Source organism: Camelus dromedarius, chromosome X, assembly GCF_036321535.1.
Source record: "Camelus dromedarius isolate mCamDro1 chromosome X, mCamDro1.pat, whole genome shotgun sequence".
NCBI classification, from domain to species: Eukaryota; Metazoa; Chordata; class Mammalia; order Artiodactyla; family Camelidae; genus Camelus; species Camelus dromedarius.
This window is the reverse complement of record NC_087472.1, coordinates 76,287,372-76,310,456: the sequence shown is the minus strand read 5'-3', so window position 1 is coordinate 76,310,456 and position 23,085 is coordinate 76,287,372. Positions and strand designations below refer to the sequence as shown.

The window sequence follows — 23,085 nt, the reverse complement described above, 5'->3', positions numbered from 1 at the left end:
TGACAATCAAAAGAATCTAAATTTCTTCATACACTAAAAAGAGATTCTACTTTCAAAATTTTCAAGGGCCCATTGAAAAAAATTTAATTGACTATATATTAAGTCAAAAAGTGGAAGTAGTGCAGACTTCCAGTATGGTAGATTAGTATCCAATCACAATACAGCAACACTATAAATTAATAACAAAAATGAAAAAAACAAAAACTTCAAGCACATAGAAAATAAAAGGTAAAAAATATCTTCCACTCTAGTCAAAGAGGAAATCTAATCTGAAATTGTAGAATACCTAGAAAATAACAACAATGAAAATATCAGAAACTAGAGGATATGGTTGATTAAAGCAATAGTTAAAGGAACATTTATAGTCAAATACTTACATTAATGCATAAGAACAAATTAGAATAAATGAATTATGCTTTCAACAAAAGAAGTTAAGAGCCACAAAAATAGACCTAAGCAAAGCAGAAAGAAAACTAATGGTGGAAATTAATACACTGGAAAACAAATGATGGAGCTAATAATTAAAGCCAAACGCTTTCTTCAAAAGAAAATATAAAACAGTAAAACAGATAAACCACTTGCTAATCTAATTAAAAACCCTAAATGCACAAAATTAGAAATGGAGAAATAACCACAGTTACAGAGTAAATGAAAAGAGTAAGAGAACCATTTACTCTGCCCTATGAAAACAAATTTGAAAACTTAGAAGAGTTTTATAGGAAAACAAAAATTACCAAAACTGCAGAAGAATGAAAACATCTAAACCCCCAGTTACCACAGTAAAAAAAAAAAATTGATAAATTTGACAACCCAAAATTAGCACACTCTTATAGTCTTGTGCTCATTCTACCAACCTTCAAGGAACAGACAACCCCAATGCTGTTTATATTTTCTAGACTCTGAAATCTGGAGAATAGGGGGAGAAGAAAAGAATCCTGCCAAATGCCAAAATCCAACAACTAGAACATACATAAAGGAAAACTAGGGCCCATTCTCACTGAAGAATACTAATGAAAAACCCTCACCATTTTTCATTTAAAAACAAATATTAGAACAGAAGTAGATAGAAGAGATTTATTAATAAATTACCAACATATACTGAAGGTGCATGCTCAAAAAATTCTTTCTGAGAAGGGTGCATGATCTAAAAAGTTGGAAACCATTGGTCTAGGACAGTTGTTCGTCATCAAAGTGGCTCACTGGGAATTACCTAAAGATGTTTAAAATGCAAATTCATCGACTCCACTTCTAGAAATGGAGATTTAATACCACAGTGGTGGGGCCTGGGAACCTGCATTTTAAACAGTTTGCCCCAAGGGTTTTAATACCAGCGGTTCAGGGACCATACTATGGAAACAAAGGTCCAGGGTAAAAAAGATGCCAGTGTTGTGGTTTGCGGGCAGAGGTCTCCAAGTCTAGATCTTATGAAATTCAGGTGGTGAAAGGAACATCTCCAAAGGCCCCAGTTGGGCTGATGTCTTACCGCTCTGGTAAGAAAAACCCTGCTTCTTGCTAGTCATCAAATTTACCACTCTTTCCTCTTCCCTAGCCAGGGCACAGGAAAGGCAACAGAGAAGAATGGAAAGGACACAGTGTTAGAGAGTCTTGGGTCTGAATTCCAATCAAATTTAAAAATCTGCCTCCCTAACCCCAAAGCTGCATGACCTTGAGCAAAGTATTTAATTTATCTCTGTTTCAGTAAAATATGTCTTGAAAAGCTTCTGTGAGGATTAACTAAGTAAAAAAGACCTAGCAATGGTGCTGGGTACATGGAAAGGTGATTAATAAACGACAGAATGATGTTTATTGTTAAGAGTGAAGTCCCTTACTCAGGGTGACTGCATATGGTCGTGAAAATTGTTCAGTGTACAACCTGCACTGCTGTATGCTTCAGCCCTGCTCCTTGTTCCCATCCAGGGAGCTGGACTCCACTGCCCCCTGGTTAATGTTCAAGCCTGCTCAATAGCCAAGAAACCAGGAGACCTTGGGTCCCAGCTCAGCCATATGGCTGTCTAGCCAAGAGGCCCTAGATATCCAAGGATTTTAAACCTAGGTTCACTCACTCACTCTTCTCATACACTATAAAGGGAGAGATAATAAAAGGCAAGTTTAGGTTTAAGAGCAGTGTGAAGATCAACAAGACTGGATATTCTCAGTTGTCTTATTTAGGTACTTATCATTTATGTCTGCCTTACAGAATTTACCTCTAAGTAGCCAACTCCAGAATCAGTTGGAAGAAAAGGAGCAGACCCTTCTAGGGACATTTGGTACCCCAATTCATGGCACTTGGGCACTATCTGGAGGTACCAGGCTCTAGCAAGGCGACCCAGAAATTGCTATTCTCTGCATCAATCCTAACTTGAAAAGCATTGCCCTTCCACCAACACAGCCTGGATAAGACCAGTCTGAACCTTGCTGAGTCACTTACATCAGGGAAGAAGTAGGCAAGACTCCCTCCATAGGATCAGCTGGGCCAGTGTGTGTAGGAGTCATTCCAAGCTCTTATTGAGTATTACACTGTGCAAGGTGACTAGATCTAAGAGGAGCAAAACCCATAGCCCTTGCTTTCCAGGCACTAATGGCTGAAGCTGACTGGTGAATGGGAGGCTTTCACTGAAGTGTATCAGGCTCAAGCCAAGGATACTAGTTTCTAGAGGTCCTCTTTTCAAAGGGCTCAGGCCTCTTATATGTGTAGAAATCTACAACTGTGCTTTGGGATCAAGTCAGGATTCTTCCCTGGAGGGGAAGAAGAAAAGGAGCTTCATTAAGGGAAAAGAACTACAGTTTCTTACTTCTTACTATGTGTCAGGCACTGTCTTAGGCACTTTCACGTATGTAGTTCTATGAATCGTCACACTGGCTCATTGAAGGAGTTACCATTTTGCTAGTTTGTAGATGAGGATCCTAAGGCTTGGCAAGGATAATTCATTTTCCCAGCTAGTAAGAAATGGTAGTGTCCAGACAGGAACTTTTGCCTTATATGGCTCCCAGGGACAAGCCCACTGAAGCAAGGTTGCCTGGGGTGAGGCCAAAGGTACCTCCACTGTATTCATCCCCAAGGTGTTCACAAAGACTTCAGCTCATGCTGAAGGGAGGGGAGGAGGCATGAAAGCTAAGTATGAGAAAGGGCTTTGTTGACACCAGCAAAGAGACTCCATCTCAAAAAACAAAAGCAAATCATGTGCCAAGTCCTGGGCAGTTCTTCTCTTTTCCTCTTGGCACAGGTCGCCTGTTCTTCTGATGAATAGATTTTCCCCTTTTGTTACAATCTTTTTTTTTTTTTTTTTGGCCTCATAGTAATTGAAAATGAAAACTGATACTTGCAGAGACTGAAAAATCACCTCCCTTCTCCTCCTCAGGCCTTTTGAAGTTGTCCTGTTTGGAATTTTTGTTTTTAAACTCACCACAATAGCTTGGCATTCCAGGATCTCAGCAGCCAGAATGCACAGTTCCAGCCCCTCTCCCTTTTTCCCCCCATTTCCTCGGCAGCCAAAAGATAAGACTGCTCCAAGAGAAACAGCCACTCCCAGCTTGTGGCTGAAGGAAGTATTTGCAAGATCCAGGAAGTGAGACACAAGGGGGCTACGCACGGAGGGAACAAGGGCCCAGAGAGCTTATTGTGGCCACTCTTCTCCACCTCTGGGGCCACAGAATTTCAAGTGAGGAATAATTAGGCTTGCAACAACAAATGCAACTGTCAGGACTCTTCCTGAACCTTTTACAGCCCCCAGGAGGCTGGAGCAGTGTCCTTTGAAGAGATCAGAGGGGTCCTTGCTTTACTGAGGCTCTCCTGGGTGAAGCCTAGCTCCCTCTCACCAATGATCCTAATTTGGAGTTTCTAAGAGCGTCTTCCCATTATGCTTCGAGACCCCTTAGACATGGTGCTAAGAGATGGTCATGATCGCTCTTGAACATGTGAGTCCATCACGGGTCAGGCACAGAGCTGGACAATTAACAGACTCGATCTCATTTAACCCTTGAGACAATCTTCTAGTATGAGTATTCTCTTGTCCATGTTAGAAATGAGGCTCAGGGAGGTTAAACAACTGAGGGAACATAAAAAGAATGAGCAGCGAGGAGAGGTACCATGAAGGTCCATCTGACTCCAGTGCCCATGCTTTTATCAGCATAACATGCTGCCTCTTCAGCATTCTCATAAACTTCTCAAGAGATTTAGTAAAAGAAATTTTATTACATATCATATCATACATAACATATCGTCAAGGGACCTGGAGGGTTTGATATCCACGTGAACAATTTAACTGAGGATCGGGCTGGCCGAGGTTACTGAGGCTCTATTCTCCAATATCCAGTGGTTCTGAAACTTGAGCATACAGCAGAATCACTTGGAGGGCTTATTCAAACACAGGTTGCTCAGTCTTACCCCCAGAATTTATGATTTAGTAGGTCTCAGGTGGGGGGGGTGGAGAATTTTTATTTCTAACAATTTCCCAGATGATGATGAAACTGCTGGTTCCTGATCACACTTTGTGATGCTCTAAGCAGTCACCGCCTACCAGGTTTCCAACTCACCAGGGTATCTTAAGAGGTATAAAGCCATTTAAAAAAATCTCTCAAAATAAAATGCATTAATTAACTATATACATACCACCCATGTGACAAGTGGGATGAAGATTTACAAAACAAAATAATGGGTATACTGGAGGTCCATAAACTTCCAGGAGTCCTGATGCTACTTAAGGAACTTTGGTGTTCCACTATCGTTAAACATTGCACGTGCTGGGGGAGAAAGCAATTTGTGTATATTTGGGTCCTCATGTATACCAGATGTTAATGTACTGGATTTCAAAGCCCTAGAATACAATGGAGTAGACTTGATACCAAAGTTATAAAGAACATGATTCTATCTCAGATAGTTTAAAAGGCATTCAAGGCGCTCAGTGATGAATAACAATTATTATACAGGGTAGTTCTTTGGCATGCATGTATTCAACATTTGAGGTGTCAACCCTTTGAGAATCACCCTAAAGATCCATGAAATGTAGTAACTGGTCATTCTGCAGAGGGTATGAATTTGACTTGCAAGGCATCACAGTACTGGTTTGTAGGGCAATTCACCAAGCAAAGGAGGGAGCCTAGTCAACCACTTGGCACTGCCACCTCAGTGTGACTTGATGGGTCTCTAGTTATTGTCAAGGTACACAGGTGCACAGTAACCATGGTAGAGAGAAAATGTGCTTCTTTGTGAATAATGGCACTGAAATGCAAACTATTTGCAAACTAGTGCTGATGATGGGAGTGAAGAGAAATGTAAAGGTCTTGAGAAAGTAATGGTTCTGAGCCAGATAAGAAAATGTTCATTAGTTGGGGTGGGGAGGTTCTATGTTGTAGTGGTGGTGACAAATTTGCAGATTCACAAATTCTGGGGATGTAGTCCTTCAGAAATGTCAAGTTATCATAGATGTAATTGGAAGTGCTGGTTGATGGAGAATTCTAGCAAAACAAATTCTAGCTAAGAGAGAGATGAAGCATGTCTGGTAAGTATGTCACTGTCTGTCACTGACATGGGAATCCAAAACCTTTGATCTTTAACTTCTCAGGCCTAAATCAAACCAAAGTGGGCTGCCTCTTCTTCAGACTTTCTTTATTATAAATTCCAGCAACTTGACAAGCACCCAAAGAACACCATGTCCATTTAACTCCAGCTATCTACATTTTACCAGATGCTTTTCTGAATTTTCTTTGTATATGGCTATGATCAATGTGAGATTTAGAATTTAGCCTTTTTTGTTAATATTATTACAAATACCCATTTCTGTGCCAGAGCCAGTATTTGTATACCTGTCACTGTTAATGGCTAGATTCTATTCCATCAGGATGATATATGAGATTGGTAAATCTTTTCCATGATTATAAATAGCACTACTACAAATATCTTTAAATAAATTCTTTTTTTTTTCTTTTTAGGTTAATTTCCTTGGGGGTATGCAGGGTCAAAGCACATGTCCAAACAGTTTTGTAACTCCTGTCACAGATTTCTAGATTGTCTTTTAGGAAAGCTCTACCAATTTAAGACTGCTCCCAGAAACATATGGTGTTTCCTTGAGTCTTGTCAAGATAGGGTTTTGTCATTTCTATTTATAATTTCAATTAATTGATAATCTAAGAAGCAGACTGGGATAACTTGAAGTTGTTTTTCTTTGCACTTCTTCAATTGGTAGAGAGGTTGGACTTTTCCATGCAGTGATTCTACTGCCTTTATTTACTCATGTGTAAATTGCCTGTTCATTTTCCTTGCCCTTTTATGAAGCTGAATCTGAAAGCTGACCTTCTCTAGCTGTATACATTTGTTATATTTTTTTGGACAGTCAATTACTGTTATCTGTGATGCTGACCCAAGACATTTCCCCTCATTCTGTTTAGCTTTTTTATTACATTTTGTTGTGCAAAGGTTCCCCCTACTCCGCCAAGTTTTATATATTTGAAACCATCCATCTTGTCTCCATTTAACAGACACAAATTTATCTTCCATCCATAGCTGGAATGAATATGCTATTCCACTGATCTGCTTTCTGAAATTTACTACAGAATATTGTATGTGCTGTGGCTCTAAGCTAATTACTCTCAATATTGATACCTAAAGTTCTCAACATTTATTGAAGAGAGATTATTGCTTTCCCAGTTCATGGTTGCTTCCAGTGTGCTCTGTATTCTTAGAATCTGTTCCTAGAATCTCTCTTTTTTTTAATTTAATTTCACTGTTTGACTTTTTTCAACCCACTATCATATGGTTTTAATCACTGTCACTTTATGACAGACTTTAAAATCTGATAGGGTAAGTCTACCATCATTACCTTTTAAAATAAATGTATGCTTTGGTATTCTTGCCCTCTTATTCTTCCAGATAAATTTCACTATGAATTTGACACGTTCCATAAAGTATCCCACAGTGACTCTAATCGGTAGTGCATTACATCTATATATTATTAACTTAGGGAGTATTGTAATCATTACTGTATTTAGTCTTCCCAAATTGAAGCAGAGTATATCTGTGCATTTATTCATGTCTTTATTTTTCCCATTAGAGTTTTATAATATTCCTTGAATAAGTTCTGTGTGCCCAGGATTAAATTAATACCCAAGTATTTAAATTAGCTTTGTCGTGCTCTTTGACAAATCCTTCAGTGCCTCTGAAGATTGTGTTCTTCTCAGCTGGTAAAGCCTTCCTGAAAAGTGTACTCTTCCTAGGGAAGTGAGATTCGACTGGGAATTATCCATTTTCTTTCACTCAGTTGGCAAGTAGGAAATGTGTACAGATAGTCCATATTCTGCTTACAATGGGGTATGATCAAGAGAAGGGAGAGAACCCTAGGCTGACAACTGAAAAACCTGAATAGTAGTCTAGTTTTGTCACGTCCTTGCTGTATGATCCCAGAAGTAATGGGCTCTGGAGTCAGATGCCTGTTTGACCTTGGGCCAAGTGACTTTCATCTCTCTGTAAGTTTCCTCATCTGTAAAATTGGGTCAATCAATGGCAACTATCTCATGGGGTCATGATTAGTAATAAATAAAAGAATTTATGTGAAATGCTTATAGCAGTGCCTGACACACAATAAACAATAAATGTGTCTATTCTACCTTTGGTTGTGGTTGTTATTAATAACAGTATAATAATACCTTTCCTGAGTCTCAGCTTCCTTATCAGTCAAATGGGAAAAGTAAGGCTGAACTGCACAGGGTTGTTGCGAGGATTAACTGAGGCCATGTATATAAAAACACCCTACACATTCTAAAGGTCTGTGAAAGGTAGAAAATTGGAAAGGATCACAGGAGGCAATCACAAGGACAGAAAACCAAGAGATAATCCAGAAAAGAATTTCTTTTGGCTTTTAAATACTTCACACTTAGGTGGCTTTTTCTCTCAGCAGATCTACTCACCAATTTTTTTCCCTCCCGCTAATATTAAAATGCATTTGCATTCTCTGCACACAAACCAAATAACAGTGGAGGGAGACAACCAAGAGTGTAACTACCTAGAATTAAAATTCCTTGTGGGTTTCCAGGCAGAGAGTGGCTCAAGAATATACATTTGATTTTCCCACCTACGCACATCATTCCAATTGTGACAGAAATGACATAAGTAATGTTAAAAGTGTGTGTGTGGAGGGGGAAGGGTGAACGGAAACTCCATCAGGATTTCTCCTCTTTAAATGTCATCTCTGCCCTTGACCTTTCCTAGTAGGCCTTCTCATCTTCCTTTAGATTGTAAGCTGTGATTGGCCTCCTTTATATTTAGCATCAATATTCCTTCCATTTCCATTGACCTCTCCTTTCTGTTTTTAAACTTAAACCCGTTTCCCAAATCCTGATCAAACCTTCACTTAAACCAGTGGTTCTCATATATTTAGCTTGCATCATAAATGCCTAGTGGGCTTGTTAGAACACAGATCTCTGGGCCACATCCCGGTTTCTGATTCAGTAAGTCTGGGTGCATAATAATTTGCATTTCTACCTCGGTTCTTAGGTGATACTGAGGTTGCTGGTCCTAGGACCGTGTTTTAAGAACCACTAACTTAAATCCGATTTCCCCCTCCAACCACCACCCCATTTCTCTCCTTCCTTTTCTTAGCCAAATTGTTTTTAAACATACTTAAATGTATAAATCTCTTTTTTAAAACTGTTTTTAATTGACTTATAGTCATTTTACAATGTTGTGTAAAATTCCAGTGTAGAGCACAATTTTTCAGTTATACATGAACCTACATATATTAATTGTCACATTTTTTTTGCTGTGAGCTACCACAAGCTCTTGTATATATTTCCCTGTGCTATACAGTATAATCTTGCTTATCTATTCTACATATGCCTGTCAGTATCTACAAATTTTGAACTCCCAGTCTGTTTCTCCCCACCCCACTCCCCCTTGGCAACCACAAGTTTGTATTCTATGTCTTGAGTCTGGTTCTGTTTTGTATTTATGTTCATTTTTTCTTTTTTAGATTTCACATATGAGCGATCTCATATGGTATTTTTCTTTCTCTTTCTGGCTTACTTCACTTAGAATGACATTGTCCAGGAACATCCATGTTGCTGCAAATGGCATTATTTTATTCTTTTTTATGGCCAAATAGTATTCCATTGCATAAATATACCACTTCTTCTTTATCCAGTCATCTGTCGACAGACATTTAGGCTGTTTTCATGTCTTGGCCATTGTAAATAGTGCTGCTATGAACTTTGGGGTGCAGGTGTCTTTTTGAAGTAGGATTCCTTCTGGATATATGCCCAGGAGTGGGATTCCTGGGTCATATGGGAAGTCTATTCCTAGTCTTTGAGGAATCTCCATACTGTTTTCCACAGTCTTTTGATGCATTCTTCATTTAAATGATTTTCCAAAACACACAGTAACACATAATCATTGTATTAAAATTAATAAAAAGAAACTGATAGCCTCCTACTTTGCTGGTGGAAATGTACAATGGTACAGCTACTTTGGAAAATGGGCAGTTCCTCAAAAAGTTAACAGATTTACCATACAGCCCAGAAATTCCATGCTTAAATATATACCCAAGAGAATTAAAAAATATGTCCACATAGAAATTTGTACATGTCTGATCACAGCAACATTATTCACAGTAGCTAAAAAGTGGAAACAACCCAAATGTCCATTAATGGATGAATGAATAAATAAAGATGTGCTATGTCCATACAACGGAATATTATTTGGCTTAAAAAAGGGAATGAAATATTGATACATGCTACAACACAGAGGAACTGCTAAAGCCTGCTAAGTGAAAGAAGTCAGACACAAAAAAGCCAAACCCACATACTGTATGATTCTATTTATATAAAATGTACAGAATAAGCAAACTCCTAGAGACAGAAAGTAGATTAGTGGTTGCTTGAGGTTGAGGGTGGGAATAAAGAGTGACTGCAAATGGCCAGAAGGGATCTTTGTAGGGGTATGGACATGTTCTAAAATTGGATCGTGGTGATGATTGCATAGCATGTAAATTGACCAAAACTCATGAAACTGCATTTAAAACAGGTGAATTTAGGATGTGTTAAGCTGTATGCATTTCTTCCCTATGCATTCTCTTTATAGACCATCATGCCATCTACTTTCCATGCCCACCACTTTACTAAGTTTGCTTTCTTGAAGGTAACTTGTGAGTCCAAACTGTCAAAGCTAGTATCAGTCCTCTACTTATCTTCTGTGATGATGCACTGGCATCCTTCTCCTCCTGACCACTCCAGCTGCTTACCCCTTCATTTGCCTTTGCTGGTTCTTCTTCCTCATCCTACCCCCACTGGCTGGGTGATCGATAAGCCTCCTCAAAAGCTTCCCCTTGTCTCTTTCACTAACTGCAAATTCAACATATCCCACCTCAAATTTATCATCTCCACCAAACCAGGTCCCCTCCTCACCTGTCCCCACTATGTCAATAACTTTCTCCAAGTCACTGGGGCTCAGAATTATTTAAAAAAATTTGGGGGGGGGAGTAATTAGGTTTAAAAAATTATTTATTTATGTATTTTAATGGAGGTCTGAGGATTAAACCCAGGACCTCGTGCATGCCAAGCATGGACTTTACCACTGAGCTATACCCTCCCCCAGAATTATTTTTGACTTATCTCCTTTCTTTCCCAAGTTCCAATCACAGAGTTCTCTTTACTTTTCTCTCCAGAGTTGTCCCATAATAATTGTGAGCAAATCATCTGAACCAACAATTCACATGAGAAGGAGGGCAAATATGAAATAAATACATGGAAAGTGTTCAAACTAGAATAATCAAAGTAGGCATATTAAAATGATAACGGGTTCCATTTACACCTATTACATTAGAAAAAGAAATTTTTTCCATGATGGCAAATTTGGGGGAAATGGGTATCCTTATACATCACTAACAGCAGAGTAAAATGCCTCTGGGTAAGGCAGTTTGGTGAAATCTTTTGAGAATAATAAGAATTTTCATTTTCTTTCAACGAGTAATCCCAACTCTGGATAATTGTTTTTAATGAGATAATTCAAAATGAGAGAAAGGTTATAGCTGCTCAAAATTTTTCAGTGGCATTACTTTATAACAGCAAGGCATTGGAAACAACCTAATTATCCACCAATTTGGGAATGATTAGCAAATTAGAGTGCATTAAGCTGGTGAAATATTATGCACCCATTAAAATTTATAACTATTGAGGAAGCCTTTATAGCAACATGAAAAATTGTTTACCAAGTAATGCTTAGTGAGGAAAAAAGCAGGACACAAAAAAATCACATTTACATAGTTATTATAATCATGACCCTCCAAATCTCTATGCCTTGAAATAAAAGCTGGCAGGGAAATGAAAACAATCAGGGGGTCAGAGTGGTCAGAATAAGGATACTTTTTCTTCTGTTTTTAATTTCCTGTAATATTGTTTTCAGAATAAACACTTTCCCCCCTAAATATCACACATATTTATCTATCCCTTCTGCTCCATTCCTATTGTATGTGCCCCACCCTTTCCCAATCCAGGGCCGCACTCTTTCATGCTTGAATCACTGCCCCTAATTGGTCTCCTTTCAACCCATCTAGGCTGCAAAGCTATCAAATTGCCTTAAGTGCCAATTTTACCATGTCACTTACCTGATCAATAACCTTCAATTGCTTCCATATTTGCCATCCCATCTCGTTTTGAAGGCCTAACTATACTGGTGCAACACTTCACTATTTACCCTTTTTTTTTTTACTGTTACCATTGCTGCTGTTGTTCCTCTTCCCTTTTTTCCTCTTCCTTTTGCTCCTCCTCCTTATTACAATTAACATTTATGAGGGTTTATAGTGCCAGATTTTGTCCGAAATGCTTTACATAGATTAACTCATTTAATCCCCACAACAGTCCACAGGAGGTAGGTACTCTTACCCCATTTTACAAATAAGGAAATTGATGGGGTGGAGTGAAAGGGAGGGGCGGGAGCTGGGTGCAGAGCAAGCCACATGCTAAGTTCACACTGCTGGAGAACAGAAGAACCTGGATTTGAACCCAGGCAGACAGACTTCAAGGTTGGAACTCTTAACCACCAGCAGGGTTTATTCCACCAACACACCCTGCTTAATCTCCCTTCCGGGCCTTCCCTCCTGCTGGCCCCAGCCTTCAGTCTTTTTGCTCTCCAATGAACTTCAATAGGGCACAATAATACTTATCATGTATTGGCCCCTTACCATGCACCAGAACTTTGCTAGTTTAAACCCTTTATTTGACATTTTTCATCTTATAGCAACTCCCCTGAGTTTAAAACCTGGCTTGTCCCTTTAGTAGCTAGGAGTCTTTAAGTAAGTTACTTAGGTCTCCTGAACCTTGGATTCTTTATCGGAGTCAATGGTTCTCCAAGTGTGATCCCAGGACCAGCTGCATCAGCATCACCTGGGGAGCTTGTTAGAAATGCAAATTTTGAGCCCCACGCCACACCTACTGAATCACACTCTAGGGAAGGGTGGGTGCTTTGGGATCAACTATCCATCTGGATATTTTTTTAAAATTTTTAAATTGAGGTACTGGGGATTGAACCCAGGACCTCGTGCATGCTAAGCATGTGCTCTACCACTGAGCTAGTTCCCTTCCCCCCATATCTGGGTTATTTTTTAACAAGCCTTCCAGGTATTTCTAATGCACACTCAAGTTTGGGAATCACTGACCTAGTTAAAATAATGCCTACCTGACAGAGTTTCAGGGAAGATAAAACATAATATATGTAACTTAGCTAGTGGCACATAGGTTGTTTTGCTAGTGGTAATTTGTTATAATAAATTGTAATTTATTATTACTGCTACTTAACTCTGTGTGGGTTAGTCGTCCTTGCTCCAAGCTGTGGATGGGCAGGCATTATGCTTCCTGATACTATCTCTCATATTTCCCTGTTTGCCTAGAAACAGGCTGTACACACACTAGGTTTTGAATTAAGTCCTCTTACTTGACTGGCTGATGGGTAGGAGAACCATTTTGGAGAAGCAATGTAGTTTAGAACAGTGTCTCTGAAGCTCGACTGACTGGGTCTAAGTCAACTTCCTAGCTGTGGGACTTTGGGCAAATGAATAGATCTCTCTGTGCTTCAGTTCCTTCTCTCGGTCAAATGGGGAGACCAACAGTACCTACCCCATAAGGTTATGATAAGAAATACATATCTGGAAAATGCTTTGAATGGAATAAAATAGACTACTGTCCTCAAGAAATGTTAGCATTATTATTTGTGTGTCATGTCACCCATTCGATGGCAGAGGAGACTCTGTTTCTGCATTTGGCAAGCAAATGACAAAAATTTCTTGAGCAACTTCTGTGTCAGGCACTGTGCTAGGCACAGAGAGTACATCCATGACTATGGCGGGTTCTCCTTTCTCAATGGCCTCAGTCTAATAGGGGAAACTCAGCAGACCCACTAGACCGAAATGCTTTCTCCACGAACATGGTACAAGTCAGCCCACAGTGGGGAATCAAGCCCAGCCATAGAATCCCATAGTATCCTCATCCAGGCCTTAGATTCCTGAGATGTGCTAAGGGACCCATTTGAAGGGTTTCTTTAGGGATCCTAATGGAAGCAGTTATAATGGAAAAAGCATGAACTTTGGGGCCAGACAAACCTAGGTCTGAATCCTGGCTCCATCACTTTTGAGCTGTGTGAGCTCAGCTAAGTTATAGAACCTCTCTGGCTCTCATCTATAAACTAGGTAGTAAAATGAACTGTTGTGGAGAATAAATGAGATTACAGGTATAAAAAGATCCAAACCCAGTGACTGACCCTTAGTAGATGATCGATAAATGTGGGGTTCCTCTCTTTCCATTGCCAACCAGAAAACCGATAGGTTTCCCAGACTTTGGAGTCAAAAGAAAGCCCAAATTCTTCCTGACTACATCACCAAACCACAGGGGATAATGTAGACCCCCCAGAAAGAACCCTGGGCTCTTCAGAGGTCAGGAGACCCAGATTCTAGTCCTCTCCCTACGTGATCCCATGCCCAGAGGCACAGCTAAGAACCATCTTCCCTGTCCCTCCTTCATTCATGGACTTAGAGTTAAAGATTCAATATAATTTAAGGGCCTCTTATATAATTGGTCCTGGAGAAGAACTGGCTGAAAGAGCATATCAAGAAATTTCACAAAAGAGAAGGTCGTACTAGGCTGATGGAGAGCAATGTAGAGAAGGTAACTGTCTCCTCCTCATGGTCACCTATGGCAGGTGGGCTCATCTCTTTGGAGCATGAGTACCAGGTGCCATGTTCCTCACATGACAGGAGCATTCTCCACTCTGGCCACTTTTTTTCCTTAAGGGTTCCAACCAAGCAACTGTTTCCTTTTTAGTCCAAACCATATATACCATTTGTAAAATGTCCCTGCCTTCTTTCAGGAATTTTAACCTATTGTTAGCATGATCTGCTCCTGGACTTTTAATGAGCAGACCTTAAGTACTCAACAAGCCCTATAAAAAAGAAAGGTGACAGAATCCAAGAAACACTCTGAGGCAAAGGCACAGCAGTAGCTGGACAGTCTTACCTCCTCACTTGACCGCCCAGTGTCTGCTGGGAAGACTAGCAGAGTTTATGCCTTCCCATCTATGTTTCAGCATGGGCTGGTCCCTGCCTCAGGCCTCTGAGCTGATGGCACCATGTCCCACAATACTCCTGACTACTACATATTCCAAAATGTGCTAGCGATCAGTCTGGTCAATAGCTCAGCTGCCAGGGTTGGGGGGCAGGCTGGAATACATCTATGGCATCAAGTCCTTGGTACGGACACCAGACTAGGTACCTCAAAGGAAACGGAGCAAATAGAAAACCTTATCAATAAACCATAGAGGCCTCAGAGGTACTAACTCCCCCTGACTCCCTGACCGGTCACTTACCTCCCTGACTGGCCAGTCTTCCTGTTTCCTGTTATTGATTTCCATTTGTCCCCAGGAAATTCCTGCAAAGGAAAATTCTGATAAGTTAGGGAGCTCTGAACAGCCAGGTATCTAGATGGCTTCAAAAGTGTGAAGAGGTCGGGGGTAGGGGAGGCAGGGTATAGCTCAGTGGTAGAGCACATGCTTAGCATGCACAAGGTCCTGGGTTCAATCCCCAGTACCTCCATTTAAAAAAATGTGAAGAGGTCAGGAGTCCGTCCCAAGCCAGCTCCCCGCCACACACACACTGGTTCCTTCTACTATTCCATACAGGCTAGAGGACTATGTACCTAGAGGTCTGCCTTTCTGTCAGGAGGCCCCTGGGCTGCTGAGGGCAGGCAGAGACAAAGACAGTACTCGGAGACCTGGACAGTGTGGTCTAGAAACTCTGAGTTTCCCTCTCTTTCTCCACTCCCCTCCCACACCACGTTCAAAACCAGTTTAGCACGTTTGCTATTTGCTCTGGCTCTTGCAAAGGAGGTCTTTTTGTTTGTTCTGCCCAGTGAACCTGCTCATTCCTCTTGCCTCTTCCACCATAGAAAAGCATCTTCTTGGAAGTCCCGGCCCTTGAGGGGGCTTTGAGGTCTAAATCTCCTGCTGCTGCAACTCTGTCCCAGGGCAAGGCAGCTGGAGAGCACGCATGCCAGCACACTGCCCTTCTCCTCCTCCCAGATCTGCTGATGGGGGCTGAGGCAGGCTCATTTCTGGGAAGCATGTGTCCTGGGTGCCACATTCTCCATATTACAGAAGGCAACTCTTCACCCTGGGCATTTTAACCTTAAGGGCTTTGCCTAAACTTTCCTTTCCTTGTAGCCCAAGTTATGTATGCCATTTGTAAAAATGTCCCTGCCTTCCCAGTCTAGCCCCAAGCCTAATGCAAATTTGCCCTTGACATTCTCCCTGATTTTGGCATTCTGCACCATCTACTTAGCGACTCAGAAATTAGCCCATGGAATGCACGGTTTTTCCTAAATCTCACTGATCTTACAAAGTTCTTCTTTCTCCAATGCTATTATTGGTCCCATTCAAAGTTTTATTATCTTTGCCTTAGTTAAAAACATGTTACTACTACCTTTTGGGGGTAAGATACCTGGTTGTCAGTCATTCTGGCTAAGACAGTTATTAGCTGTGTTATTTGAGGGTAGTTATGTCACCTTTCTGAACCTCGGCCTCCTAGCTAGCAAATAAGGACTATGTTGTATAGCCTTGCCGGGTTCCCAGGAGGGAAGATAAAGTGGGATGTGCGTAGAAACTGCTGAGCACAGCGCTCAGCACATAGGAGGCTCTAGATATTAGTAGAAAAGATGGAAAAGACAAGCTTTCACAGCTTTCATGGGACCAAAGCAGTCCCTGCCTGTACCTGTCCTGTTAGAGCAGCTGTAACCACTTGTTTGATTTCAGATTCTGCCTTGACGCCCTTGTGAGATGTCCCTGCTTTCAAAGACATGATTGCTTGCTCAGCCACAGTGGGAACCAGGATTTCCTGTCCATGCCCTGTCTAGCCCTGTGGGAAGTGCTCAGTAAACAGCAGTGGCCAAACCAAACAAAGTCCTGTCCCAACTCTCCATCTCCTTCTCGAGTTCCCAGTATCACCTTACTTACTATGTTTTTTCCTGAGCCCACTTAGGTTACTGTAAATTGTCCTCAGTCTTTGCATCAAAGAGGCCATTATCTCCACAAGCTTGTTGCAGATGGTGACTGATTGTGGTGGGCACTAGTTGGCCCAGTGGAAATTCTACTGCTAGAAGGCATTCTGCCATACTAGAGAGGACTCCGGCTCTGCAGTCAGTTTAATGGAGAGGCAATTGAGCACAATTAGGAGTTTGACCTCTGAAGCTACACTATATGGGTTTGAATCTCACACCCTGTGTGACCTCAGACCAACTACCCAACTTCTCTTTAGCCCCTTTCTCCCAGCTATTTAATAATGACTGTACTCACCACAGTACCTTTTCTTGTAAAATGGGGATCTTATTCTAACTTACCCCATATAACTGTTGAATGAAATAATTGGATAATATACGCAGAACTAGCCAGCATGAAGCATGAGGGATTTAAGCGTGGGCTGATTTTAGTCCTCTCAACAGCAACAAACAGGAACCAGTCAGCTCCTCAACCTCTTCCAGGGGCCATAAAGAGCAGGCTCTTGACCTTACTTCAGACAGCCACTATCACAATGACCTTAGTCCTCTGAGCTTGGCTAACTTAACCCATGCTGCAAGTCTTCTCCATGTCTAGGGGGAGGATGACTTCAGGTGGCAGGGGTAGAAATGGGCAGGAAGTGGCTCCTAGATGTCTGAAAAGCCTAGTGTCTAAGCAGACCTACTCAGCTAGTCTAACAGACATTAGGAACCCAATGTGCTCCTCTCTCAGAATACAAAAGGAGAGGCATGGTATGGGCACAGGCAGCCCTGCACTACTGCTGCCAACTGCTGCAACCTCTAAATTTCACCTCCTTCCCTTATGGAGTTATTGGCCCTAGGCTGACATTTCTACAGCCATCATCTGCTTACCCTACCCCTTCAACTTCAGCCCCCTTTTTCCATTGTCTCCTTGTAGGTACTTCTTTTGGTAAAAGTTTCTCAAGGTAAGCCAAAATCTCTGTTTATTTTCAGAGATGATAACTTGCCCTTAAAAGATGATTACTATCTGGCCGCAAAGTACCAAGTGCCTTGCACATGTTACATCATTTAATCCTCACAACCAACTTATGAAGTACTGTTATTAGCCCCATTTTTAAAAAAGAGAATGCTTAGGAATTCAAACCCAGGTAATGGCCTTAAACCATCATTTTACAGTTCCTCTCCTTTTCCCCCTTATATTTTATTATCAATATTTTCAAACATACAGAAAAGTTGAATAAGTATTCAATGAACACCCATGTATCCACCACTGTATAGATTCTACAATTAGCATTTTACTATGTTTGCCTTATCACATATCTATTCACTCCTCTATCCATCCACAAATTCATCTTAAATTCTTGATGCATTTCAAAGTACAACTTTGTTCCCATACATTTGAAAATTGAAATGAAGTGGACAAATTCCTTGAAAGACAAACTACCAAAGCTCACTCAAGAAGAAACATATAACCCAAATCACCCTATATTCTATTAATGAAATTGAATTTGTAGTTAAAAATCTTTCCACAAAGAAAACTCTAGGCCCAGATGGCTTCAATGATGAAGTCTACCAAACAAACATTCCAGGAAAAAATAATATCAATTCTATACAAACTCTTCCTGAAAACAGAAGAGAAGAGAATATTTCCCAACTCACTTGGTAAGGCTAGCATGTTGATTTGAAAACCAGACATGGACAGCATGAGAAAACTACAGACTAAAATCCCTGATATACATAGACAAAAAGCCTAAACCAAATGTTAGCAAATCAAATCAGATAACATATAAAAAGGCTAAGATGTCATGACCATGTGGGATTTATTCTGGCAATGCTAGGCTGGTTCTTGTTTCAAAAATCAATCAATGTAATTTATCATATCAATAGACTAAAAGAGAAAAACTATATGACCATCTCAATAGATACAGAAAAAGCATTTGAAAAAAAATCAAACATCCACTTGATAAAAGCTCTCCCAACAAACTAGGAATAAAAGGGAATTTCCTCAACCTGTTACATAAGGCATCTACAAAAAATCTATAGCTAACATCAAAGTTAACAATGAAAAATTGGGAACAAAGCAATAACATCTGCTCTTATCACTTCTACTAAATACTGTATAGGACATCTTAGATGGTGAAATAGGGCCCCCCTCTCCTAGAAATGGCATACATAGTGGAAAGGAAGACAAAATTACTTCTATTTGCAGATGACATGATTGTCTATGTAAACAATCTTTTAAAATCTACCAAGAACAGTGAGTTTGGCAAGGTTGCGGGACACAAGGCCAATACACCAAATTAAACTGCATTTCTATATAACAATAATATATAATATTACTATTATAATATAATAGTAAAGAACGTATAATTTCACTATTATATTATAACATAATAGTAAAGAATTTTAACTTGATCTTAAGAAAACAATGCTATTTACAATAGCATCAAAAACATGAAATCTTAGGGGTAAATATAACAAAATGTGTGCAATATCTATATGCTAAAACCTATAAAATAAGTTGTATAGATCAATAAACTTAAAAAAATTAAGCATGCATATCATTAAATAAAGTTTGATATTATTTTACAATATTTTTAGGCAAACTTTGCTTCCAGTGAGGTGTGCAAATATTAAGTATACATTTGTTGAGTTTTGGCAAATGTATATACCTGTGTAGCTCAGACTCTTGTCAAGATAGAGAACAGTATCTATTTTATATATAATAGCTAGGATCTGCAAGTCCCAAACCCCCAATTTATTCCTCCCCCCACTTCCCCCTGGTAATCATAAGTTTGTTTTCTATGTCTGTGATTCTGTTCTAACACAACTTTGTAAATTGATTATACTTCAATAAAATATATATATAGAACAATATAAACACCCAACAAAGTTCCCTCATGTCCCTTCCCAATCTCCATGCTACCCTTCCACAGGCAACTACTGTTTTGATTTTTTTTCCCATAGAATAATTACTTAAGACCATTATAAAAGGGAACAGTAGAGTATGCACTCTTTTGTGTAAGGCTTCTTTTACCCCTAAGTTACCTTTTTTCAAAGAATATGTATTGGGCAATTTCATACACTAAGTCATTCAGAAGTGTCGGTCTGTGCAACAATTCAACACAATAACTAACTTCTGGTTTGAGTGCACCAGCCAAAAGGTGGCCCTAGAAAAGCCGTGGGGAAGAAATTTGGCAGTAAGCTGGCAAGGGCATACAGAGTCCTCTCAGAGATGCCCTGGGGGATGGTGGTGGCTTGTATTAGGGCTGTAGGTCATAACCAGAGGAGAGCCACAGCCAGTTTCAACCTGAGTCTTTGACAGAGACAGACAGGAGAAGAGGGAAAGGATTTGCCCTTCAGAAAACCAGACAATCAGATCTCTGAGAGCTAAGCCTGGGAGACATTTGCAAATTTGGCAGCTTCAAATAGTTTTAAAGCAGGAAAGGGAAGGGACTGCATGTTGGTTTGTATCAGGCACTGAGCCTGGCACTCTGTGTTAAACAATCTTCTTTGATCCTCCCAACCAATCCAAGGGGCAGCCATTATTTTCCTCTCCTTTAGAGATGAGGTAATAAAACCTTATTTCATACTGGCCATTTTATGAAGTAAAACTTCTTTTTTAATTTTCCCTTTAAAAATCATGTAACTACCACTTTTGGTGGTTGAATGACTCACTTAAGGTCACTCAGATACCAACTGTAAAGTCAAGCTATAAAGCCCAGTTCTGTCCATTTTGTGGAGCAAAAGTTATTTTATTCTAACTCGAAAGATGAGGTAACTGCAATTCTGGTGGCTGAGTGTCTTGCCCAAGGTTAGTCAGCTATCTTCTGGTGTGGCCAGCACTATATAGTTTTAAGGCATTAGAATTGCTATCTTTTCCAATGATTTGCCTAGTTTTCTCCTCACAAAGAGAATAATGAAGCTCACCCATCCAAGAACCAAGTCCTCACCTGCACCGTTGGCTTCCTAGGTTTCCAAGCGTTGCCTGGTGCCAAGCTGCTGTCCTCGAGGGTACCGTGCTGGGGATTATGATAGCAAGCTGAACACCGAACGCACTGATGGTGGTGGCATCGGCAGTTGTAGCAATTTGGCACCATATTTCTCTTTCGCAAAGCAGGGCAGATTTCTCCAGAACAATAAAGGCAAGGGTCATGGACTACAGCTCCCTGGACACTGCAGGAGTAAGAGCACGTCCTGCGGTAATCAAAATCACCACAGTGGAGTGGCTTACAACACATGGACTGTTCTAGACCTTTGCTCGCAAAACATTCTGTGTAAGTGGAAGTTTCTGACTGAAGGGGTGACATGGAATGATACGACTGGTCTGTGGCATGATACGGTTGGTCGGTGGAATGATATGATTGGTCCAGGGGATGGCGCCTCAATTCCCTATAGCTGGAGCTCATTGGCTGGAAGTTTTGGTCCAGAGGTTTTGGTCTCTGGGTAAAAGTCTTGCTATGAGTGGTTAAACCAGGCAAGTGAGATGTAGATAAGGATTTGCTACTCTCTTCAAAGAACTTTCTTCTGTCTGCAAAGGGCAAGAGGATGGCTTCCTCCCCAGCTTGAGCACTAGAAGCCTTCAATTCCTTGTCACCTGGGTTGGAAGGGCCTTCCATGGCTAGTGCCACGTGTGGCTGCAGGTTGTGCTCTGGGGACCACCTCCAATGACCTCCGTGGACTCCGCGGTGAACATTTGTTTTTTCAGAGTCTGAGGAGGATGGGTCGGAGGCTTTCCACCACGTGTTCAGGCTCAAAGAAGACTGGCCCGGTCTCTGGCCAGGGCTCATTTGTCCCTCCAAGCCCGTCCTAGATTCATGGCCCTCTAGGGCTTGGCTGAGGCACTCTGAAGACCTAGCCCTGAGTATCATACTCTTCTTGAAGAGCTTGTCTTTGGGGCTAGGTGGTTTCTTATATGAAGACAGAAGGGATGAGTTTGAGGCAGGAAGTGGTGGACTTTCTAGGGGCTCCTCTGTCTCTTCTACTGGCTCCTTGGGGTCACACAGCTGTGTCAAGGGACTCTTGCTCTTCTGGAGCTGGGCCTTCCTCCTCTGAATTTCGTTACGTAGATTGGTAGCAAAACGCTCACTCTTCCGCCGGTTTTGGATCGAGCGGCCCCGGGTCCCTCCGTTTCGCTTCCCACCTACCCGAACACACTCCTTGGGCTCACTGTCCCCTTCTTCAGTTGCCTCTGTGCTGCCAGCTACTTTAGTGGTTGAAGAACAGTCCCTGGTTGGTTGAGCAAGGGAACCAGAGGCAGAGGGTGGCTGGCTGGCCAATTCACTGTCTGCTCTGTTTGCTCTGTTTGGCTCCTGGAAACCTCTTTCTGGAGGGTGTCCATCGGCCTCTCCATGTGGGGAACTGCTTGGGCTCTGGCACCCTGAACCCAAAGGCCTCTCATCCACCGGCCTGGTCTTTCTCTCTTTGCTAGGCTGGTCCTGGGTTCCTCCCACAGGGGTACATGGGCTTTTCTTCCCAGTGTGGCTGCTGTGCAAAGGGGATACAGTCCACTCCTGCCCATCCTGCCCAGCTGGGAGCTCCGTCCCCTGGCTGCCCCTAGTGTCAAGGTGCATGTGCTGCAGGTGGGACACCAGCAGCTGCTCCGGGGCACTATGACGATGCCCTGTGGGTCCTGTGAGGTGTGGAGGGCTGCCAAAAGAGGAAGCCTTAGCCAGCTCTGCTGAAGCCTTGTTGAGTGGGCTGGAATCTATGCTGGAAGCTTTGTCATATGTTTTTGGGAATCCAACAGCTTTGGCCGAGGCCTCCATCAGTAGATGCTCAGAGCCCTTCTGGCTGGCTTCAGGGGGTTGGCTGAGCTCACAGTTCTGATGGCCCTCATTTGTCACTTGGTCTGGCCCGCTGAGGCAGCAGAACTTGTTAGGGTTCCTTGGGGAGAGCACAGTGTCTAAGCTAGGTTTCTCTTGTTGCAAGGAGTCCATAAGCTCAGAAGCCCTGCGCTGCTCTCCGTTGAGGAGTTGGGCTCTGGATGCCTGAAGACTATCTCGCCTCACTGGAGGTTGTGGGGGACCCCTGGCAGCCTTGGCAGGCCCTGAGGGCTGGACCTCCTGGGGACGGGATGACGTCTGGGAGCTTGGAGTCAGGTGGCCCCCACTGGTGAGCCGGCCGCCTCCTGAGGTCTCGGCCACATTAAGTCGGCCATTAGGGGCCTTAGTTGGCCCGGGGCCTTGCGTGCTGCAGTCTGCAGAGGCTGGCTCCTCTGGCCTGAGAGAAAGGGCACAGTCAGAGGTATTGGAGCTGGCCGAAAAGGAGCTATAGGCTGAATCACGCTGGTTGGGGTATGTGCTCTGGTCAGTGGGCAAGAGGTGACCCTCATAGGTGGCTTGGCCTGGTTGCTCCAGGCTCTCCATGCTGCCAATGGAGCTGCTTTTCTCGGTGCTGCAGTGCCGGGAGAGGGGACACCACTGCACGCACACGTCACTGAAAGACAGGATACACTGGTTAGTCAGCAACGTCACTGGATCCCTTTGCCACCATGGCCAGTCCTGCCACAGGAGAAGGCAGGAAAATCCAGAGGCACACATGCCACAAGGAGAGGGAGATGAGGCAAAAGAAGAAGGAAGGGAAACA

At 41.9% G+C, this 23,085-nt stretch overlaps 1 protein-coding gene across 2 annotated transcripts in view; it reads right to left on the bottom strand.

Annotated features, from left to right (window-relative positions):
- Positions 1-23,085, bottom strand: part of SHROOM4 (shroom family member 4) — a 200,144-nt gene that overhangs the window by 16,497 nt on the left and 160,562 nt on the right. For both annotated transcript variants that reach the window (XM_031445206.2, XM_031445208.2), the window contains 2 exons: positions 20,451-22,935; positions 14,837-14,898 (listed from right to left, as the gene is read on the bottom strand). In XM_031445206.2, coding sequence (XP_031301066.2) covers positions 14,837-14,898; positions 20,451-22,935 — 2,547 coding nt within the window. The remainder of the gene's footprint in view (positions 1-14,836; positions 14,899-20,450; positions 22,936-23,085) is intronic.